Source organism: Tenebrio molitor, chromosome 2 (genome assembly GCF_963966145.1).
Source record: "Tenebrio molitor chromosome 2, icTenMoli1.1, whole genome shotgun sequence".
Lineage (NCBI taxonomy): Eukaryota > Metazoa > Arthropoda > Insecta > Coleoptera > Tenebrionidae > Tenebrio > Tenebrio molitor.
In genome coordinates, this window is record NC_091047.1 from 23,278,231 (window position 1) to 23,303,284 (window position 25,054).

The window sequence follows — 25,054 nt, forward strand, 5'->3', positions numbered from 1 at the left end:
AAATAACAGAAAAACGGGCACATGACAGACAAAATGACAGTTTAAAGCTTGCAAAACAAGTAAACAAATTATAAGGCAGTTATTACAGACAGGGACGGATGAAAAACCCTCTTCAAAAACCGTATCCCAGGTATTACTCATATTTTACAATTAGATTAATGACAAAAACAATGTTTAACGCGGAACTACGCGGTCAAGGTACGCCAACGGGAACTTAGAGCTGGAGGTCACAAACTTTCGGTCGCGAGGGGACTCAGAAGAATTATCTGAATCATCTTGAAATCAAGCGACGTTTATAGATATTCGGGGTATTCATGAACGTCGGACTATTTCACCGATCCAGCAAGAGTGACAGAGCGTTTCGGGGTCGTACGAGTAGCATTCCTAGACCGCAGCCGCAAAGACCTAGGTCCGCCGTCCCCAACCAACCGTTTCCGGACAAAACCCCAAAGTCCCTATAACCGTCGACGGAAGCTTCACGAAAACATCCCGACGCCGCTCCCGCAAAGACTAAGGTCCGTCCCCGCTAACGGCTCTAAATAACCGTAGCTTCCACAGAAATTTACTAAACAACCCCACGACTTCCTGATTGTCACCTAGCTCCCACAGGGCGCACTTACAACATTTTATTTTAACTTTTCCGAAATCTAGCAACAACACGAAGGAATAACCCGAGTTTAATTCTATCGAACAAAGCGTAACATTAAACGATGAGAAAGTCCAGCAAAACAAAGCGCAACATTAAACAATGATAAAATACACAAAACAAAAACGCAACATTAAACAAGGATAACACAAGCAAAACAAAACGCAACATTAGACAATGAGACAATAAAAGAGTACAAAACGCGAAAAGTTGAATAACGATAAAATAAAAACGCTTTAAAAAGGGATACAATACTCGCTGGCAATACTAAACAAAAATATGGTGGGTCGAGTGCCGTTAGAAAATGTTAGCGAAAGAAAAAAACAAAATGGACGCACGCGGTCCGGACGACGGCTACTAATCTTCGAAATTTACAGATTGTCAAAAATGGACCTCCTGGGAGAAATTTAGGGATAACGCTTAAAATTAACAAATGGACGCCTCTTAAAGAAACAGCATGCAACAAAATGAAATCTACAACATACCCTTACCACGTGGTCCTGGTCCCAAAACAAAACACAAAAAAAAGACCAACGAACGTGAGATAAATAATTACCCGTGTGGATAAAAAAAGAAACTGCCGGATTCTTCACGGGGACACAAAATATCTACTCGGAACGGTAGTGTAATCGGTTCAGATGTAACTTACAGATTTTTGGAATATTGGATCGCTCTTCGAAAGGTCTGTTCGTTTCGAAAAACCAAACAAAAGTGAACTACCCCTCTTCAACCACCCGCGCGAGCGAGCTTCAACCCCCGCCATATTTCCGCTTGTAGTACCTAGTCTAGCCGCTAGTACCTTCACATTTGGCGCGCTGTTGTGGCGGTACCGGAAACTTAAATTTAAATTTTAAACTGGGTCACTACACACGCCCCCAAGCTTCTTCGGAACGAAAAATGTGGAAGTGACTGAAGACGCTTTAAAAAGGGTGGCGCAGTTTACAAATTTTTGGACGTTAAAGTGATGCTATGGCTGGTTGTCGTGTTGTGGTGGGTAGTCGCGTTGGTGTCGTTGCCGTTTTGGCCTGCTGCAGGGGGTAACAATCCTTGACGACGCCCCCGAGGTCCGTGTCCGCGGTACATGAAAAAAAAAACATTTAAGGCAGCCTCATGTTCTTCTATGGTAGAACTTTAGGTTGGCAATGTTATAGTTACCCTATTTCTTTTTCTCTCATCGCCGGAACAACCAGGGGGGGACACCTCACGTTCCCGCTCTGCCATCGTTACCCCACTAGTGACCTGGAGGTGGCACCGAGAATGGGTTGAACGCCCCTTCCGTCTCTCCGATGGCGGCAGACGCAACCATCCTTTGTGGTGGCGCTTGTGGTGTCGGTCCTGCCCGATGTGATGCTTCTCATGTTCGGCTTTGTGAGGCAAGCTCCGTTCGTGGACGTTTTTGGGGGATGTACCACAGGTTGGCGCTCCAGGAAGAAGTCCACCATCTGAGCCATGATTTCTTGCTGTTGGCGTAACAGCGCTATTGTGGCGTCCTCCTCCCGCTGTCGTGCACGGTTCTGCGGGGTGTCTGGGGCCCTATCCCTGGGCCTAAGCACCTTTCCTCTTCCGCGTCTACGTCCGGTTCCCATCGTGGTCCTCCTCTACAACAAAAACACACAAGGGGACTCCGCTCCCCGCGGCGTGAATACATGGACAGGCACAAAACAGACAAACAAAGAAGTAAACTCGGCTCTCTTCACAAGGATCTCACGCAATTTGCATCCTGGTCCCAAAACAAAACACAAAAAAAAGACCAACGAACGTGAGATAAATAATTACCCGTGTGGATAAAAAAAGAAACTGCCGGATTCTTCACGGGGACACAAAATATCTACTCGGAACGGTAGTGTAATCGGTTCAGATGTAACTTACAGATTTTTGGAATATTGGATCGCTCTTCGAAAGGTCTGTTCGTTTCGAAAAACCAAACAAAAGTGAACTACCCCTCTTCAACCACCCGCGCGAGCGAGCTTCAACCCCCGCCATATTTCCGCTTGTAGTACCTAGTCTAGCCGCTAGTACCTTCACATTTGGCGCGCTGTTGTGGCGGTACCGGAAACTTAAATTTAAATTTTAAACTGGGTCACTACAACATATTCACTAAAAATCGCCCGGAACGCTGAACACCTTGAACGGGCGTATGGGAGTTGGACCACGTTACCTGTGTTTTCTAAGTATTCTGAAGGGTATGGGATTAAGTGCATATACGGGTTGGACCACGCTACCTGACTTATCTAAAGTCTATTTTTTCCTGGTAGGCGCGTGCGTGCGCATCTCCGAAAGGTTATAATTACCTAGGACCTAGGGGATCAGATTTTACCTCTTGGTTCTGGACTATAGTAATACAACAATTGAACAATTTGTTGCTAAACATTTCTCTACTTAACATAGAATCCACATCATGGTTATGAACTATATTACCACACACAACACTATCTGTTTTGTCACTGATTTGGGTAGGTATACACTTTTGCAGAGCACTCTCTTTTTACACAACGCCATCTGATTTTTCCGTCTTTTGCAATGTGAGCTTGAGAAAATTTGAATTGGTTCACAACAATAAGTAGCATTTTGCCTTTTTCACTGATCATTGTTGTAACTTCCATTTAAGTAAATATGTAGTAGGTGTCTAATACAAAACTAAATAAAATCAGTAATTGCTTCTACATTTAAATATGCCAAGGTCCCAACACTTATTTTTTCAACCCCCATGCTAATAGAGTGCATTTGATCTCTTTGCCCCCCGTCAATACCTGGAAAATCTTAATCCCTTTGGTAGCGGTCGGTGGCCGAACTCGACCATCAAATTAACACAAATTTGGGATCGTGGTCGAACTCGGTGACACCCCCTTGAACGTAGCGGGTACCTCGTGGCCTGTAGACCCTCAAACGACCATTGGGGGAGGATTGGAAAACTTTTTCATCAGAAAAAATTACTGGATTTCAAAAGCGATTCCAAATGCTTCCAAGAAAACCCAAGTCTCAGTTCTTTATGGAGAGGTGTAAGGATAGGTTTTTGAACAGCGGAATGGTTGCGAAGACCAGCACCTTTAAGACGACGACGAGCAGTTACAACAGATGCTGGGAAATTTGTCTGATTAACTTCTACAATAGCAGTGGTAAATGGCCTGTTCTGAATAATATCTATTATTCCCTCGTCGTCTTGAGCAGAAGTTATTCGACGCCTGCCTGAACCTGGACGGCGTCCCACAGTGTCTTCTTCAAACCATTTTTTTATGACATAGTAAGTATACCGTACTTTTTGGTACACCCAACTCTTCTGAGATTTCCCTCTACGACATACGCTTTCAAAAGGAGATATAGAGCGGATTTTTTGGAAATTCGAAACGCGTGGCATATTGACAAATTGTAGACAAATTTGACACTTGTGACAATTCCAATAAAGCTTGATTTAGAGTATATAATTTTTTTAATATGACAGAAGAATGATGTCCAAAATTTAATGATCGCAATAGTAGGTACTACACTGACCGGCACAAAAAACGACTCACTTTGAATTTTATTAATATAATTATATAAATAGGTAATTCATTGTTTTAGACAATTTTTTTGATATCATGTTGTATTGATAAGTGTTATTTCAGTTATTCTTTGCCAAAGAATGTCCGACAAACAAAACATTAAACACAGCAAATAAAATTTTAATGAAAAAAAAGCAATTTTTTAGAAAAAAATTTATGTTATAAAAAATTGCCAAAATTTGAACAGCATTTTGAATTAGTATCTCGTATTGTCAAATTAAATCTTTTAAAACGTAAATCAAGCGACAAAAAGTAAAAACACAACATGGAAGTAGCCCAAATTTTCTAATAATTTATTTACATAAAACAATTCGGTTGCCATGGTGACCATAGCACTCCCGATCATTAAAATATCCCAATTTAACTATAATAAAGAAAAATAAGCACAAGATCATTTATTAAAGAAATCATAATGAGTCGTTTTTTGTGCCGGTCAGTGTAGTTTTTCATGAATTCGTTAGTACATAAAAATACCAATAAATAACGAGATAAACGGAGAAAAATTCGTTTTCTTTCTAATATTTATGGTAATAAACCAAAACAAGTCGATTCTGGTTTAGTAATGGAATGGGTTTGGCCCTTGGTTTGGCACAGTGGCACACCCAGCGTCCTGGTTTCAGGCGCGAGTAATTTAAACCGACATTTGCCCTGCGTCGGTAAAGCAGGTAGCAAAGTTGACGGTCTTCTCTTGTTTCGATTTTCAGCAAGGAACTGACTTTTGTTCAGTTTTCCGGTGAGTTTTTGTTTTTATCTTGATCATCCTACAGTAACACGGAATGAAAATGCTGGATATTTAATGCCAATGACATATTCGTCCGATTCTGTTTTTTTATTTGGTTTATTTACGATTCCTGTACCGCTAACCTATTTGACGAAATGCGGATGAATTTTTGTTTTGATTATACAACGTGCACATTTCTGATGTTTTTGTAGTGTACAAATCAGAATGCCAGAAATGACGGAAGTTGAAAAGCCAGTAGTTCCCGAAACTAAACCGGAGCAAAGTGCTTCATCCACAGACAGTGACTCTGAAGAAGAAATCCCAGAATTGGAAGATGCGGGGGCAGCCAACGCTGGAGCCACCGCGTTTCCGGGTGCTGCAGCCGCTGGATTACCGATTGACATGGTCTCGAAGGCGAAGCAGTCCAGAGGAGAGAAGAAAGCAAGAAAAATCATGTCCAAGTTAGGTCTGAAACCTGTAAGTCATGTTCCAAAATTTGCACTTTCGAGTATTTGTTTTGTAATGATGAGACTACCAAGGTTTCGCATTTCTGTCTGATAGTACAAAATCGTGATTAATTTCTTGGCAGACTGACCTTCAATAAATAAATTACTTCAAACTTGACGCTTGTCAGAACTTGTAACGTTTGTTTTTGTTGCAGGTGACAGGAGTGAACAGGGTCACCATTCGTAAGTCAAAGAACATCTTGTTTGTCATTAATAAGCCTGACGTTTATAAGAATCCAGTCAGTGACACTTATATAGTCTTTGGTGAGGCTAAAATAGAAGATCTGTCTCAGCAGGCACAAGTCGCCGCTGCAGAGAAATTCAAGGACGTTAACCCTGCAGGAGAGGGTGCCTCAGGAAATCCTACAACTTCCGTTGCACCAATTGCAGAAGAATCTGAAGATGAGGAAGTTGATGAGACTGGTGTTGAAGAGAAGGATGTGGAGTTAGTTATGTCACAAGCAAATGTTAGTCGAGCAAAGGCCATAAAAGCTCTCAAAAATAACTTTAATGATATAGTCAACGCTATTATGGAACTTACAATGTGATGAGTTTAATGTGGAGGTTATTATTAAACAGGTCATACAATTATCTTTTTCATTTTAAATTCAGCACTGTTTCAGAGTGTACATAATTAATAAAAGTCAGTCGTGGTAGTTGATGGTTTGTTTCATTCGTCATTTTAAATAATGATTGGGATGTTGACAATTTTATTAACATATGAAATATTAAAATCTCATGACCAATCAACATAATTATGTCTTCTTACCAAACATTTAAATAAATGTTAAAATAAATATTGAATTAAAAAAATGTGTGATAAGAGTGGACTGGGTGTAACAGAATGTGCATTACATAGTTCAGGGCGTTATCTTATTAGCGGCACACCACTCCAGTATCTGCTTTTTTAATTCCTAAAGTATTTGAATGAATCGCCCACAGTGAGTGAACATAATAAACCAAGTGAAATGACCATAGAATATTTATATTATTTTTTTTAAATTATAAATTGACGAATACGAATGGTTTCGTGCAGCGCCATCTGCGACGTATGACTTAGTCCGTGTTATACATATTTGAAATCATGGACGACATATTAAATTAAAATATGTAAATCCTTAATTACACCTAATAGCACGCAATGAATTATATTTACAGAAATGAAATAAAAACAATTATATTTGAATGACTGGCACACTTTTACTATCTACATATTTAATACAGCGTAATAGCTTCAGGTAGGAAGACAGCAGTCCCATGTCTGCATTAAATTACTGGTAATCAAATACAGCTTGACCAAAATAGCTTGGCGAGTGAGATGCGCACAAGAGGAAACGAGCGAGTCTCTGTAAGACACGGATATGGCTATGGTTGTAGGTACGGTACACTCAACGAAGCAAATCTGCTCAAAACAGCCCGGACATGCTCTTCGTTTGAAGTGCTGATTTTCGCCCGTTTGTACACAATCTAAACACTTCCAGATCCAACAGACAAGTGCGCTTCGCTAGTGGGAGGGATTTCAGTCCACTGCGTCACTCGCCAAGCTGTTCTGGTCGACCTGTACTGCGTGAAGGATGCAGAACATTTGGGACAGGACTGAAGAATATCAATGTAAGATGATTGAATGTGAAGCAGAGACGTTAAGCGAGAGCGATCAAAATGTTGATCAACAAGAAAATTGCAGCGACAGCGTTGGCAGCTACGCCTCCTTTGGTAGGATCATCATCGTCGTCTGAAACAGTTTTATTTATGACATAGTGGAAGTTTTCTTTTGTTATGTAGGTACGATTTTTTTGTTGCAACTGTTACTTATTTGTTGTTCGTAGTAGGTAAGTACGAGTACCTATCTTGCAGATTGAATACAACTAAAAATACTCAAAAGGTGGATTTTTCAGTAATTTTTTTGAATGATCGGGTTAGTATGATGTACAATAAGTAGGTATTTTTTATACAGCCTGTCCCAGAACTACCTTCTCAGAGAAAACAGGCATATGCCGACAGCAAAAGATGACTCAAATAAATTTTCCTGTAGCTCACATAAAGTTTTCAATTTCACCAATCCCGGAACCTCGTCTTCACCTATTACTAAAAAATCGAACAGGTTGCTGGACAGCAAAAATTAAAAAATTAATATTATTAATATTGCAACAATCAGGGAAAATTTACTTGGAATTTTGACTTCGAAACCCCGGCAACGCAAAATTGCGGTCATCCTACCTTGATGTTGCTCAACTCTGATTGGTCAAGTTTAGGATGTTTTTTCTCGATTATCGCTTGAGATAGGACTTTTTGCTTTAAAATTGAGATTATCACATTTACTCAAATACCTACTCCTTTTTTTTTCTAGGGAGGCAGGTCTGGGACAGCCTGTATGTTGAATCTTACAATAACTCATTCACTAAATGATCAAACGAATTAGTTTCACTGTCATACGGGGTCATTATAAATGTTTGTAACAACTAGTGGGCGTAGCGGCGCACCTAAAGCATAGCGCACAGCCACCTACGATGGGACAATCATTTATAATGACCCTGTACATTCCAGATACAAAAATGAACATGTATTGCCAAATACTCCACCCTTCAAATTACGATCACCTTGACCCTTGGTACCTCACGATGTACAAAAACATTTTTTATTACTATACCGGGTGTTCACATGAGCAGTTCGCATGAGTTGATTTCTAGTATCTTCAATATTTCAAATTTTATGATGTGAGACATTGAACATTGTGTAGGGGGACTTAACTTAGTATAGACGTGACGTCTGCTCAGCCCCCCAACTAGCCCCACTTTGAAATTTTAAATGGCACTATATTTTTAATGATGGGTTATAAAAGAAGACATATTTTTGCAGTTTGGCTTATCAAATTTTTGAATATTTTTATTGATAAGGAAAATCAACTTGCCTGGATTAACACCAGAATTTTTTCAGAATGTTCAAAATAGTTTTGATAATCTATTACTGTTTAAAAATAATAAACGTCTTGTTTCGGCGATTCCAGAATTGACACCAACCCACGCTAATCGAATAAGACAGAAAGTGTATGAATTACACGGTTCCAACTATATCCATTTTGTAGGTATAATCAACTGACAGCTTGATGGTATCATAAGATGCTCTCAAAAAACATTACATACATACATAGATTTGTGAAATCCATTGGATTTTCATATACAATTCTGATCGGTGCGACCTATTTTTTATAATTTCGCAAAAACTGCAGAGCACAAAAAATGCGTTGAAGACCCCCAGTAAGAAGTTATAAAGACCTGCATAAGACGTGTCTTAGATCTTGTCGTCCAACTATACTCACATCTCAAAATTTCAAATTTGTAACGTTAAAGATTAATCCATCCGAACTTTTCGTGTGGACACCCGGTAGGTATATGTATTATTTTTTTGCGGTGAACTCGCCTAAATCGTAAAGTTGTTAATTTTTAAAATGAACACAAAAGAATAAAGGGACATGTTAAGATTTTTGTAGATTCCATAATTTTGATGAACATTACGTTTTACCTGACCTGACCTGACCTGACCTATCCGTCTTTACCTTTAAACTGCTTTGGCTAAATCCAAAGAGGAGACTTTTGGATTGCTCGGTATTAATGACGTCATAACTTTGACAAAATTATTTTCAAAAAAATCTTTGGACAGGTCAATTTTAGTTTATAAAAATACATATTTGAAAATCTACAAAATAAAATTCCAAGCAGTCATTTGTTTTCGAGTTATGACGTCATCGATAGTTTTTTTAAATGGAAACGCCCTATTTTTTTTCTTGATTCTGATAGCCCTTTTGATTGTCTAAATGACAGTATAAAAATTTTGTTATCTTACATAAGGAAATTTTTGAGAAAAAAAAAATAAATTTGGAAAAAATAAATTTTTTTGTTCGGCACTGTCAGAATTTGAGAATTTTCTCCTGTGTGAACGGATTTTGATAAATTTGACAACTTGTCAAAACGAAACGTCAAGCTAATTTTAAAGATTTTTAGCGATTTGGAGCCTGTAAGGAGCTCGTCGAACAAAAAAACGTTGTATTCAACTCGTTCTTGTGTAATTTGGGCTTTTTTTGGCACTCGTGGACCTTTAAAACTCTCGTTTCACTCGAGTTTTAAACTGGTCCACTCATGCCAAAAAAAGCCAAAATTACACACGAACTCGTTAAATAAATAACTATTATAACGAACAAAAACAAGTCAAAAACTGTGTTAGTAAGTATGTACTTAAAATTATGGAATTAAATGTTCGAATTGCCATCCCCCAGCTTGTTGACAATAAGCAAGTTTATGAAGAAATTCCCCCTGTTTTAGTTTTATCTAGTTTTATCCCCGCACCCAACCAAAATTAAAATTTCTATACTTTGTGTTTCTGTTAAATGAGTCATTTTCGAAAACGTTTTGTAAAACTAATAACACATACGAATGAAATTGACAGTAACATTTGACTGTTTGATTTACCTACTTGATTTTTTGACTTGTTTTTTTTTCGTTATAAAATTTGTTTTTTCCAACCTTATTATTTTTTTTTTCTCAAAAATTTCCTTATGTAAAGTTGACTCAAGTTGCAAAAAACCAATTTGGATTTGCAATAGCAATTTTATGGCATTAGTCGTTTGAAATTACTTTAAAACTGTACTTATATGGGAAATATTCAATCCAAACTATGATTTTCAGGTCCCTTTGTGCCTTTATTTGGTTCAAAAATATTGAAAAAAACAGAATGTGTCGTAAAGACGCACGATAGAAGTGAAACTTTTGTATTACAGGGAAACATTGTAATTATTCATCAATCACTTTTAAATAGCATATTCACAACAAAATTGTATATTTTAATGAAGAAAATAAATTATAAACAAAGATAACACTAAACAATATCGAAATGCGTAACTCATTGTTCATTTTTAAGCCTCCAAATCAAAGAGAGGACATTATCGATAAATGCCGTGAGTGTGACAAAGACAGAGACACTGCTTCCACTCGACCCAATAGTGTTTACCCCCACCACTTTTCGTCACACAAAAAGGTTGCCGATCAGAATTTCAAGACCCTCCCATAAAAAGTTTCACTTCAAAAATGCTGTTGCAAATGACAAGTGGTTTTTTGCAACTTGAGTCGATTATAATAACAAAATGATGATAACAAAATTAGGGGGTTTCCATTTAAAAAAAGTATCGATGACGTCATCACTCGAAAACAAATGATTGCTTGGAATTTTCTTTGGTACTAAACATGTATTTTTATAAACTAAAATTGACCTGTCCAAAGATTTTTTTGAAATAGTAGTTTATTTGACGAGTTTGTGTGTAAATTGGGCCTTTTTTGGCACGCGTGGGCCATTTTAAAACGCGAGTGAAATGAGCGTTTTAAAGGCCCACGAGTGCCAAAAAAGGCCCAATTTACACACAAACGAGTTGAATACAACGTTTTTTTGTTCGATGAGCCCCTTAAAGGCTTTAAAATTAGCTTGACGTTTCGTTTTGACAAGTTGTGACATTTATCAAAATCCGTTCACATAGGAGAAAATTCTCAAATTCTGACAGTGTCAAACAAAAAAATATTTTGTTTAATTTTTAAGGAATTTATTCCATACTTTTGCCGTTCACTGTATACGTTAAAAGACGCAGAATTTAAAAAACTGTTTTGACGTGTTTTTGCATTTTTTTCAAAAATTAATACTGTGCGTTTTATGAATTTTGTGCGTTACTTTATCATAAGCCTGTATATGTAACAGCAAATAAAGTGTAAGTAAAAGATTAATTAGTAAATATTAAAATTCTGCATGGCTGAAAGTACTCGTAAGCTGTAGATATATACCATTCACGATGTTTTGGCATAAGGGGAGGCTATGATTTCATTTTTTAATGTTGGATACATGTTTGATTTCTGTCATCTCTGCTGTCACTAAAGTGCTTGACATGCGGACCTATCAAAATGAACGTAACATGTTGCCGAATTTACCGTAATCATAATTAAGCGACTTTAAAACGTATTGATGGTGTTTGTATTAAACTGCAGAATATATTTTCAGTAAGTTACAATGAAGTCAAGTTTTTATTTGTGTGTATAAATTGAATCGTAGGTGAGTACAAGATAAATATGTAGCACGGATAGTGAAGGAAGAAACAACGACCCAATTGAAATGGCACAGGGGCTTTATAAGACCTATTATAACTTCGCGATAGAGTTGTGAATTTATGGCTTGAGTCTATTTTGAAATGTACTCCTGAAATTTGCCAACATTTTTGTAGATATTGTGAAGAACATATTTCGGAAGATTGGACAAAATTAATGTGAAATCTTTTATTTGAAAACGTTCTTTCTTTAATAATTTCATTAGGAGAATGTGACTCGGAATTTGATTGGAATTTTGATGCAGGTAATGATGATTCAGAATGAAATTATGGAAGTTGAATAGTTTTGTTCTTTTTTGTCATAGACGATGGGTGTGTAAATATTTTGCAGAAAGATTCGAATAAAGTAAGGCTTAATAAGTAGGTACAAGATTTTATACAATCTAGTTCTAGGAATGTTTTGGTTAAAATGAAAAATTCATTGAGAAGTTACAAACTGGTTGGCTAAGACACTGTATAGGTGTTAGGTGGGTTATCTAAGTGGTGCATAAATTAACAGGAGCCACTTCGTCTTCCGGTCCCGGTCCCTACTATTCTGTAGTCTGTTCACGTCAGTTTCCTATTTTGTTAAATTGGATTAAAAATGTGTGTATTTTTCTATTGCAAACAATGTAGTAAAACTGACAACAATGCACTAGACAATGACGCAGTTTATAACCTCAAACTTAGAAAAACATAACCTAATTCAACAGACAGCTTTACTGCCAACTTAAATGCACTTTTTCCATGGCCTCCCCTTATGCCAAAACATCGTGAATGGCATTATAGTCTTCTAGGCTTTGCACAATGGGATTAATAATGAGAAAAAGTTGTAAAAAAAAGAATAATAAACTTCTTGACGTTTCCATGAAAACGTCAAGAATCCGAAGTCTAATTTTGAAAAAACAAAATGGCGGGTACAAAATGTCCAAAAAATGTGCCCAAAATCTTCAATAATAAATAATATGCAGTATTCACTTTTACATAGTGCTTTATAGCTATAGGAATCGTATACATCATTGTCATCATCACTATCAACATTTACATCGAAATGAGAGCTTGCTGCTGCAATTGAAAGTGGGTCTAGCATTCTAGCAGCTCTGTTGTGTGTAGGGACAATTTTTTCGCAGGAGTTTTTCGCAAAATAGAAATGATTGGATCCCATGATATTAATAATCTACGGAAAACGTCTTCAATGTTTTTTTTGCCATCACATTTTCTTTTAAAATTTTCGCGGAATCTTTTAATATTCTTATTTCACAACTCTTGAGCTTCTTCGGACATTTGTCCAGTAGGATGCATCAAGGATTGTACAATTTGATGACAAATCAAAAATTTCCTTCTTTAACAAAAAAATTACTACCCTGTTATTGGATCTGTAAAAGTGCTTCAATTTAGGCGCATCCTCGCACAAAAAGTATCACAAAAAGCAAAGATGCAGCCAGTTTTGTAAATAGTTAAAGAAATGTTCAATAAACAATTTGAAATTGATTTGCTGGCTACTGGCAACCAATGACGTACCTTATTGCTTTTTTAATAAGTAATTTCCATAACGAAACCAACAAAATTTCTAGCGACTTTATTGTTAATTTGCTAATTGACATCATTATAAAATGAAAAACGAATTATACATTTTAATTTTGCTTATTTCCAAGAGAAGAATCCATTTTAAAACAATTGCAAAAACTTTATTGGAACACATTTTACACACGTTTCCATATCTGCTATTTTTCTCGGCGCGAGAAACTATCGAAGCAGCGAGCTCGAAGCTCACAAATGGAATTAATTCCTGACCCATGTGGGGTCTACAGTCCCTTATTAATGGTCATTCCAGATACTAGGGGTACCACTACAACTATTTCCAAGGTAAAAGTCTTGAAAAACATACAGCATTTTTTTGGATTTTGGCCAGGTTTTCGGCGTTTCAGCCCACTGTGCGACTTCACACATATTATAACACCACATTGCCAAAATAAACTTTATATTTTTGTATTTTGTATCTACTCTGCCTGCGAAAAGGTTTCGCGCCTTATTGTGACTCGTTTAAGAAATAGACTTCACTGGCGTAACATTAACATAACACATCCTGAAATTCGTAATTAGAAACAATTTGGGAACATAATTTTGAAATCGTCTTCTTTTCATTACATAATTGTGGATTTTTTCTCAACGGAGGGTAATTTTACTATAACGGAATCAATCAGACAGATGTACTGACATTAACTGCACGACACTCGCACTGAACGTTTCACTGAAATAAACACAGCCTTATCTGCATGCACTATCTCTTTCATCCTTGCACTTTTTTAGTCTAATCGAATACCGAGCAAGCAGTAGTTGGAAATTACGTGATTTTATTACTCTACAACTTAAGTGAACGGAGTATAATATTGTAGCAATTATTTTTAAAAAATCCCTCGCATAAGACGTCAACTAACAAGTGAAGCGAAAAACGTGCAAATTATTTTTATTTGTAAGTATTGGGTAATTCAAAATGATTGTGGATAAGTATGGCAACTATGTACGAAAATGTATGTGGCAACTGTGTGGGTAGGATAGAGTTGACATTTCTTTGACAGTTCATAGTCGCGCAATTTTGAAAATCGTCAAATCAATGTGCAATGGTATGAAAAAATCAAATGCACGCTTATGAAATGTCATACAAATGTCAAGTCTACCCCACCCACACAGTTGCCACATAAATGTTCGTACATAGTTGCCATACTTAGCCACAATAATTTTGAATCATCCAATACATAAATGTGTAATTATCCACAATGATAATAATTAAAGGAATACATTTCTATAGTTTTCTTATTTAAATGTTACAAAGATTTAATTGCGGATATTTTAGGTTATTTCTGATGATTTCGATTCAGTCAGAAGTTCGTTGTATATTTTTGTGTACTGTCGCGAGCAATAAATTTTGGTCGTCAATGTCATTTCAAAATTTGGTTAGATTGTCACAAATTGAAAAAAACTCCCTGCCTGATTTTGCCTATGTCAACAAAGTGTCAAAAAAATGAGGATGATTGACATATTTCACTATACATCTGCCTGGGCGAAGCTTTAGTGCCTGTGATCTTCACGGCGCCACTTTAGGGGGGAATGTCACTAAATAATCATAACTTCACAAACAAATGTAATGAATTCAGTGAAGTTGTCAAAGTGCATTGTCAAGAGTCTCACAGTTTAAAAGTAACTTTAATAAAAAACATTTTATTAATCTAGTTGATGCTACGTACTATTGCGGGCAAAAAAAGTGGGACATCAACGTCATTGTCTTGACTTTTAATGTGAAATAACCCTTACCTGATTCTAACCCTACTTTGAATTGATTGACGTTGTCATTAAGTATTGTAGGTTGTAGGGAATGATTGTAAGTAAGCACGTAGTGAATATTTATTTAATGCAAAGTTCCAATCAAACTCTACCTTTATCAAAAGAAGAAGGCATTTCGAAAAGGAAAATAGGAGTATAAAATAAATTTTTAAACTGTCAGCTGGAATAGTGTCAAAAAAATGACAATAAAGCTTGAACTACATCGAATTTTTCAAAACTGACAGAAATTTGATGTCCCACTTTTTTTGCCCGCAATAGTACTTCTGTTTGGTGTTTCTGGTTTTTAATATTTTGCTGTTAGTGTTTATGAACTGGCTTTTTTTATCATATCAGAACTGATATTGCGGTAAATGCAGCAACAACAAGTTCCGTTAGTTGTAAACCTATTTCTGGAATAATATTAAAATTATAATCTCAATCTTGGATTTGCAGTAGGTACATTATTTCCTAAGCGGGTCATTTCAGATGAAGTTGGGTCCATAACAAAACAATCATATTTGCTTAATTAATCCGTGCTATTCGTGGTGGAAATGAGTGGAAAGTATACTTTAAGTTTTGTACAGTTTTGAATGTAATTATATAATTTTGGACAATTATTATTCTATGAATTTGCACTCGCCACTGACCAAGATATTTTCAAAAAACGCGGCGCCGAAACTTTGTCCATTCCGCACAATCGAACCAGTGAACCAGTGTGCAACATCTTGCTTCTGCCAATTTAGAATATCCAAAATGTAATTACAATTAAAGTAAAGTATCATTTATCACGGGACAACTACGCATGACTGCATGCATCATGCAGATACATGTGTGTGGAGTGTGGACTGCATGTCTAAATTGTCACGATGCACATGACGTTGTCACACATTTGAAAGCATGACAGTTAGTTGCTAACAGCAACCCCCGAAAACAACCCCAAATGTCAGAATCATGAGAACAATAGGATTTTTCGCTCTACGCCCAGGCCCAGGCCGCTATAGACACTCTGACTATCCAGCAGGTCGTGGGTTGACCAAACGATCATTGTAAAACTACAATGGAACATTTTCCATTGCGGCAAAAAGTGACATTGATTTGACCAAAATTTATTGCTCGCGACTGTATACATATTAGTAATTAAGGGAAGAAATCAATGGACCCAGAATGCTTTGTTTTAAGTACCTATTCAATTGCATTAAATAGCAGAAATAAGATGAAAGAAAACAACTTTTCACTAAATAATACAGCAGAAAGATGCTTTAACCATATCAGTTAAAAAAAGGTCCACAAAAGGATTACCTATGTATTGGGTGATTCAAAATGATTGTGGCCGAGTATGGCAACTATGTACGAAAATTTATGTCGCAACTGTGTGGGTAGGGTAGAATTGACATTTCCTTGACAGTTCATAGTCGCCCAATTTTGTAAGTTGTCAAATCAATGTGTAATGGAATTGAAAAAATCAAATGCACGCTTATGAAATGTCATAAAAATGTCAACTCTACCGCATTCACGCAGTTGCCACATAAATTTTCGTACATAGTTGCCATACTTATCCACAATCATTTTGAACCACTCAATACATCGTGTTATGAAAGGAAGTAATAATATGTTTCAAAATCAAAAATCCACCACCTGTTGAATTATGTTGGCAGAAAAAAGAAATCCCTAGAATAAGTTTCATTTTTTTGGGTTGGCCCTCCCTCCCGCCATAATTTGACATGGAACTGTTGAGTTTATTTACGTAACACAAAATAATTATTATGTACAAAAAGGTGGTAGCTACCATAACATCCCTTTTGAGTGAAATAATAAAATGAGAATAAAAAACACGATGAACTACGACCAAAACGACTCTCCAACAGTTTTCTTTCTAACCCCACTTTTTTCTGACACTTGCAGACACTAAAAACAAAAGTTGGCGACGTTGTCGGTTGTATTTTCGAGGTAGAATGCAGTGTTGGTGGATTTTTGATTTTGAAACAGATTATATTTGCCATACTTGGCCACAATCATTTTGAATCACCCAATATATCTAATCATAAAAAGTACATAATCATTAAGTACTGGTGTTGACATAATTTTTCGACAAATACCAAAAACAACCGAAACCAGGAACTAAATGAGGAAGGTGTAGAGCAACATGAAACAAAAAAAATTGGCCAGTTTTGTTTCAGAAATAGGGCTCCCAAAGTGTCTTCAGTCACGTAAGTATTCGATTTAATGTCTGCGTGGATAGGATGTTTTCAAATAACATTACCAGTAGGTAGTATTAGTTATTGTCCTTTTTGCTTGGTAACTTAATTAAAAGAAATATATAATTCTATCGGTAAAAATACTATGGAATCGACATCAGTATGTTGTTACAACGAATCAAATAAATTCCCAATTAAACATAAAATACGTGTTCAGTAATATTTTAACGAGAGGATCGAATTAAGGATTTTCACACATGTCAATTATTCTTCTGGACTCTGCAATAATACTAGAGAATTCTATGGTCCACTAAATATTTTCAAGGTACCAGGTAGGTGTTAGTTGTTATGTTAAATTTAAATCGACCGTTAGTAGTTAAAAGACATTGACAAAATTGAACTTCACTTTATTTTTGGCTAATACAACAACAATCTGATTAAGTAATTTGTCTCCGCTTCGACTTTACTGGTTGAACTTACCGGACGTGGGACAATTCTCCTCGTACTGCCAGCACCACTCGGGCTCAAGTGCGTCAGAATTGACACCCAACTCGATCAGTCTTTCTCTTTGTACTAAAAAGCGTTGTTCGGCATCCCTCCAAGAACCCGTGGGCTCGGTCCAGAGCACTTCACCCAGAGCTGACGCTCTAGGCCAGAGGCGGGTGTCTACGCTTGCGCTGTCAACTTGCTCCGTCCACAGGGCCGCTTCCGCACCCAAGACTTGCGCCTTCTTGTCTCCTGCAAAGTTCAACAATTTTCAAATCCTGCAGAGACACTAGGCGCACTCGACAATACCTGCAAATTTGGCCGGCCTGTTTTCGTACACCTTCTGCCAGCCGATGTAAGGAGAGCACCAGTTGTTTCCATCGGTGACCCACCCGGCGAAACCACAGTCGAAGTAGAGGGCGTCGTAGTTGCTTAAAATGACCTTGTAACCGTTGTTGAGGAGATTAGAGATTTGGGGGTCAGAGCCGGTGGTCCAGATCTGGATGATGTATTTGTCTTTGGGCAGCAGCTCCAGGTATTCTTTTTGGGTTAGGGTGCTGGTCCACATGATTACTGGGATTTGCTTGTCGGCTTTTTTGTACAAGCGAGTGAGCGATTCGTTCTGGAACAGATCCCACAGTTTGACGAAGTCTTGTTCGGATCGGCCCCAGCCCTTTTCGGTTTCCATCCATTCGACAATGCTGTCAGTGCTGTTCCAGCAGCCGAAGTGGACTTCGTCACCGCCCATGTGGAAAATAACAGGGTCGAACTGCTCCAGCATGTCGCCATATAACGCTAGAAGTATGGATGTTATCAGAAGACATCGAAATCCGAAAGCACTTTGTCAGTCAAAAAATAAATAATTTCACCAAGATATCTGTGCAATGTATTATGTGTTGCCCATTGTTAAACCGTAAGGCGGGAAGAGATAAAATGGGCACCCTGTACAGTCGGTTGCAAAAAAATCCAGTATATCATAAAGATCAAGAGACAAGAGCACTGAATTTTCCTATTTTTAACACATGTAAATCAGACTTTTCTGACTTGTAATGGCATGTTTTTTCAAATAGGTTATGTTGACACACACTAGGAATGTCATTGTGTCTGACGTCAGAAATGAAAAGTTTTGACATTTTGCTTGTCTCGATAACATCAAAATTGACAACAAAAAGGATGAATTAAACTATAGTCGTTTTCAACGACATCCGTGCTGTCAGTGTCATTTTTAATATGTTGCTGCAGATTGTACACACAAATTCATAACCAGTATTCAGAGTATAAGAAAATCCTAGTTAAAAAAATGTCAAACAAGAAATTGAGGTTATGGTAAAAGAAAATTTATATTTCGTGAAACGTCAACAACAAACGATAAAATCTTCAACGTGGTGTAACGAAGTCATCCTCGGAATCCGAATCAGCCTACATTTTTTATCGGAAATGATAAATAATAATATGAATTTGGCAATTTGCCGCGTCAAAGTAAATTGCCAAATTAGGAAATTCAAAATTACTAAACTGAAACAGCAAGTGGTGCCAACATACTGTCCTACTGACAGCACGGATGTCATTGAAAACGACTATACTTATAGAAAATTTGATGTCTCGATTTTTTTGTCAGCTAAATCTTGAAGAAGCACTAACACATCATCGACTCACTTTTGAATCAATGGTAAATCATTTGGTAGATTTTCTATTGATCTCTTTGTAATTTTGACTCAGAAAAGAGTTTGGAACATTATGTGCTCTTTTGCTTTTCGTTCAAGATTTTAAATGGAACTTACCTTCGATTGCGTCGTAGAGCTTGTCCTTGGTGGGATCAAACTGGCCGCACGGAGGCTCCACGCAATAATTCTGCCAAGGCTTCGCATTGAAGCAAACCACAAAGTCCGTATTTTGCCAGCCTTCTCCGACATGAGCCGGAGCATCAAATTCCGGAATAATCCTAACTCCTCGTTCCAATCCGTACGCCACAATTTCGGCCACGTCCTCAGCAGTGTAGATCTTCTTGGTGGAGTAGGCCCCATACATGGACAGCTCCGGAAGACTCTTGGACACGTAGGGGAAGCTGTGACTGTCGGTGATGTGCCAGTGGAGACTGTTCAATTTGGAGGACGCCATCCCATCCAGGGTCCTCTTGATGGTGTCCACGTTGATGTAGTTTCTCGCAGTGTCGAGGGAGATGCCTCTGTAGGCGAAAGCCGGTTCGTCGGTGATGCTCACGTCGTTGGGCATCAAAACCTCGTCGCGCAAGTCGTCGTAGATGACGAGCTGATTGAGGGTCTCGAGGCCGTGGCGACCCCCGAAGATGTTGTCGGCGACGATGGTCGCGTTCAGGCGGCCGTCGCTCGTCTCGCTTATTGTCAAAGCGTATCCTTCTTCGGTTTCTAGGGTCAGCTTCGTGATGTCCGGGTTGGCCAGGATGTACGTGACTTCTAGGGTCTTGCCTCCGTCGGCGAGTTTAGCTCTTTGGGGCATCTTCGCGTTGATTTGCTGTTTGAAGCGTTTCATGGCCCCGGTCATGATGGGGTGAGACGCCTTTTCGAAGTTGAGTCCCATTGCGTCGATACTGTTTATATTGACCTTTGCTAGAGTACTGCCGAGATAGACGTTGCCGGTTGGTTTGGGCCAAAGGGCTCCCACGTCTGAACAGAAGATGCGACATGCCGGTAGGCTTAGGGCTGTGTCTTCAGTTTCTGGAGTGATGGCGGTTTTTTGACAGTAGTTGTTACTGCACTCCCAACGCCAGACTCCGTTCAAAGCGCTTAAAAAAAGAAAGACTTTAGCTGTTCTGTAAAAGCTCTGTTGTAAGTAACTACATGAGGAAATAATTTAAGTAAATATTCTTTACTTTATTTAACATGTTCCATTATAACTCTAAAATGTAAGCTAGTTTAAACTACGTTTGATATTTAGTTTAAAACATTTGAAATTTTTTGGTTATCGGTAGTTATTGTTTCCATTAAATAAATTTATAAAATTGATCTGTATATCGGAAAAAATAACGGTTCTCGTATTTAAAATGCAAAAGATAAATAGATCTAAAACTTATTTAGTCTGTTTCAAGGCTGTTTTAATGTGACAATTCTAATATTAAAATCAAACTGTTCGAAAAATGTTGGTATTGTTATATTGTTACAAACATGTTAGAGTTGTAGTCGGTGAAAGAATCTGACAATACCTTCATAATAAGTTATTTAGTTATCACAATTAGAAAGGGAATTATAACTGTAAATGAAAATAAACAAGGATACTGTTCGCTGAATGAATATAAATGAAGGAAAAATCTATTTTGGTCGAAATATTAATTTAAATCGAAAAAATTGTGTAAAAAGAAATTTAATTTATTAACATTATCTATGTGCTTGCGTTTTTATTTATGACAATTTTAGATAAATTTTACAACTTTCAAGTATCTTTGACAGCGAATTGTTGTTGTGAAATGTATCAATAAACCTTTTGCGCGTATTAAAACCTTAATCAATTAATCTCTTTTGACCTGAACGATAATAAAAATTTTCAGAGTTAGCTCAACAGCTATCTGCTGCAATTGCGTAAATGGCAAAGCATCTCGTCTATTTATAACGTAAATTACTGAAATTTGCAAAACACTTCAGCGTTTGCGCCTAATTAAATTTTAATTCACTACTCATCAAAGCTCGCAACTATGGGAAAAAGGTGAAAAATTCGAGCCACACCGAACATTGTTAGGTAAAATCTTGTAATTACCGGGTGTGTAATACTGTGTACAGAAAATGTGAAAATATTACCTGATATTTTCCACCAGCACAACGAAAAGTATATATGTGGCTAATGGAAGCTTCATTATGTCTGCAAAAATAAAAATGATGTTTTTTAGCTGTAAATGTAAAGTTAATGACCCCACCAATGTACAAATATCTGGTAGAACGGGATTTGGAGTTGCCTCGTTAAACTTGTGCAAATATTTAAATATAGTTTTAGACAAGATGTCTCTTTCTCTGTGGAAGATTTGAGAATTTGTCGGTAAAATATTTCACTTATTGTTTCACTTGACACATGTCATAAATAGAAACTACCACTAGTACTAGATTTGGAAATATGTAACTACAAAATTTGGAAAATGTCTCTAGTGCTATGTTGTACACTTTCGTGTGCACATCTGCGTAAAAACTTTTAACTATGTACTTACGACAAATTCCATTCTCCAATCAGTCTTCTGTGTATATTTGTTTTCCTGTGATTGTGAACAAAGAACGCTCCGTAGATTATACAATTTACCGTACATATAACGAAGACGATAATACGAAGTCTTCTTTTACGAAATTTATTCTCAAATTGTCGTTTTTCGTACTTTTTTAAATTCTTAGCAGAAATCATGTCTGACGTTTGTTTTTTGACAAATGAGATGTACTGGTGTACATGAAGTGTTCTATAGCAAAGCTGCCTAGGTCAATCGGTAGCCCAAGATATTTTTATTATGATTTACAGTAACGCTCAATGTGTTCAAAACATTTTTAGTTAGATCTGGCGTCTAGGGTCTGAGTAATAAATCAACACAAGTTAGAACTCTTAATAAGCGGTTGATGAGACTCACTGAAATCTCGTATTTTTACAAAATGTAGCCATGATAAAGCTAAGATAAAAACATCAAGAGTGAAAGTTGTATTATTTAATTAAATTTTGTAAATCACCTAAAAATTAGCGGGGAATTTAAAATTATTATAAATGCCGGACATATTCTATCCACAATCAGCGGTCAACATGGAAGTTTGGCAAGATTGTTTTTAGAAACTAAATCGGGAATATTTTTTCTTCTTTATTCTTCTTTTCTTGTTTTTCCACTTGACAATTTTTAGTTTTGCAAATTTTCCTTCATGCTAAAATTCTTCATTTTTTGATACATTTGTTCAAATACTATGACAAATATTTGACAATGCAATGCAGTGTTTACATATCCATTTCACGTACAGTTCCGGCCACGGAATTTTGAATCACCCATTATAAATGTAATAACGGAAGTTGAATATGTATTATGTAGATTTTTGATGTCAACAGAAACACTAGTTGTCATTTTCCAGGATGACAATGCATCAGTAAAAGAGAGAAAAGTACCTAAAGTGTAATTTAACTTTTTTCTGCTACTTAATTTACTAAACTGCAAGTCATGTTCATGGTGTAAGAGTTGACAGAGTTGTTAAAAAAATTATGTAACATCAAAATTGCAGTGCATGTTATTATATTCATGTCAGTGTATTTATCTAATTAAAAGTAAAACTTAAGTTTGTATAAAAATTATAATTTATATTTGGAATGTTTTTTTACAATAAGTAACAGGTAAAAGGATGTGACAATTTTTGATAAGTTGGTAATACCTAAAATAAGGTCTTGGCAAAGGCGTTTAAATCAAGACTCTACAGTACAATACAATAATAAACATTTCTAAATGTTCAATGTTGTTGAAAGGTGGATATCATTTCAAACATTTTCTCTAGTCACTTACTTTCACGTTTGCCCCCTTCTAAGTGTGTACGCCTCTGTCTGTTGTCAAACACGGTGTGGCCATCAGAAAGACCAACATTTGCATTGCCAACATATGGAAAATCGTTACCATTTTTTGGTACAATTCCTTAATTTTGGAACAGTAATATTTAAAATATAAAATTTAATATTCGATACACACATGAGGAATAACTGCTCAATGTAGTAAGTTTACAGAAAACTTTATGTTGAAATATATTTTATTTTTTAGTAACACGATATTATTTCTTTTCGTCATAGATACAGATTGTGAAAAACAACTCATATCTCCCTTGGGATTTGTCAAATTTTTTCGCCCTCCACATTGTTGACAACAAACGAACGAAACTATAGCAACCACATATTCACGCAATCTTCCCTGTTAAATATTTTTAATAAAATTTTAACTTTAAGTACAGAGACTAAAAAATAAAATATTGTATGCACCACGGGAGATATTCATGTTTTTCCCCTCGGTTGACTTATAATTCCCCGGGCCAAAGGCCCTCGGATTATAACCACGTCAACCTCAGGGAAAAATCATGTTCATATCTCCCTTAATGCATAAATATCTATTATTTTTTGTGACATATCAGCTGAGCTCCTCAATTATGTCAAGGACACAGGACGAGATTATTACGTTTAGAATATCATTAAAATACAATTATCAGGATTTTTTAAATCAGTATGTTGTACACTAAAGAAAAATTAAAAAATATTACTGGAAGTAGATAAACTAACGATCCACAGAAAAATATGATCAAAATTATGGAAATTTGTAAGAGTATTTGGAGGGTTCCATGGTTCACATCGATAACAATCTAGAGATCAATAAAATGTATCAATAAATAAACACTGATAATGATAATGATCTAAGTAGATTAAGTAATCTCCTATCTAAAACAGTTCTAGTTTAAAAACTGCATAAACAGTAAACACTATAAATTTTATCAAGTATTTATTCACCACAAAATCACTTAGTTTAAAAAAAATAATAAATTAGGCAAAAATGAATAGGGAATTTCACAATTTTTCTTGGTAAGCAAAATAATTGCCCCAATCCTCCTACGTATTCTTAAACACGAGATAAATTTAAAATGTTACAGGTACTTGAAACATTACATTTAATGTGTATATATTTCTTACACATTTCATTACAAATTTTAAACTGTATTTTTAAAAAATTCAAAAATGGGAAAATTCCCTATTCATTTTTGCCTAGTTTATTTCCAGTGAACACGTTTCTTGCATTAAATTGGTTACAACAGAAAATTTAAAATTGCTTTCGTAGAATTCTGATCATTTCTACAAACGGACGTAATGTTTGTAAAAAAATTCTATTATAAAATTCCAAGAATCATGATCTAATAAAATTTTAATCCCAGGTATGTCTTATCTGTATCTTTTTGAGTTTATCTATTTTTAATGTTTCCACAGGACACAGCCTGTACTATACGATTCACAATTCCATCAATAACAATAAAACAAGTTCGCTACACGTAATAAAATAATTAGAAATTATTATATGATTATGATAATTATGACACTAAGCCGGCTTAATTTCATTGGACTCTCAAATACATACACAAGTTTTGGAACATAGGTTAAAATTACAACAGTTAATACTATCAATATTTGCGCCTATTAAAATAAACAACTGCATTTAACCACGGTTTATATATTTTTAGAATTATGCGGTTTTAAACTGTCGTTAGCGTTAAAACGGTTGTTACCTTGACTAGAGCCAACTCATACTCGTAATTATAAAGCAATGCACTCGCTACGAAACCAGAAGCAACTGAGGTTTTGATTTAATATTTTAATAAAAGAAAGATACTCACTTGTGAACGTTGATCAGCTGATACTTACAGTCATGGAATATGAAACAATAATTTGTGAAAGTTGCCGGAGGACCACCTACTTCAATAATGTTAGCATTCTCCGTTTCAAGTTCACATTTATAGGTATCTTCTGTAGATACAAACCGGATTGTAAGAGGAAAACAAAAGTTTCACGAATCTCCGTCTTA

At 36.3% G+C, this 25,054-nt stretch overlaps 2 protein-coding genes across 4 annotated transcripts; one reads left to right on the forward strand and one right to left on the reverse strand.

Annotated features, from left to right (window-relative positions):
• The first annotated feature begins 4,758 nt into the window (after window positions 1-4,758).
• Window positions 4,759-6,073, forward strand: Nacalpha (nascent polypeptide associated complex protein alpha subunit). Its single transcript, XM_069039061.1, has 3 exons — window positions 4,759-4,918; window positions 5,119-5,383; window positions 5,568-6,073. The coding sequence occupies exons 2-3, from the start codon at window positions 5,132-5,134 to the stop codon at window positions 5,958-5,960; spliced, it is 645 nt and encodes a 214-aa protein (XP_068895162.1). The 5' UTR covers window positions 4,759-4,918; window positions 5,119-5,131; the 3' UTR covers window positions 5,961-6,073.
• On the reverse strand, window positions 5,901-25,054 carry Hexo1 (Hexosaminidase 1). Of its 3 annotated transcripts, none has more exons than XM_069039042.1 (6): window positions 24,867-25,054; window positions 21,297-21,357; window positions 19,311-20,290; window positions 17,839-18,324; window positions 17,524-17,781; window positions 5,901-7,144 (listed from the first exon to the last, which is right to left on the reverse strand). In XM_069039042.1, the coding sequence occupies exons 2-6, from the start codon at window positions 21,350-21,352 to the stop codon at window positions 7,053-7,055; spliced, it is 1,872 nt and encodes a 623-aa protein (XP_068895143.1). In that variant the 5' UTR covers window positions 21,353-21,357; window positions 24,867-25,054; the 3' UTR covers window positions 5,901-7,052. The 3 variants fall into 3 exon arrangements, with proteins under 3 accessions (XP_068895143.1, XP_068895144.1, XP_068895145.1); XM_069039043.1 differs by having other exon boundaries at window positions 24,895-25,053; XM_069039044.1 differs by lacking the exon at window positions 24,867-25,054 and adding an exon at window positions 24,759-24,782.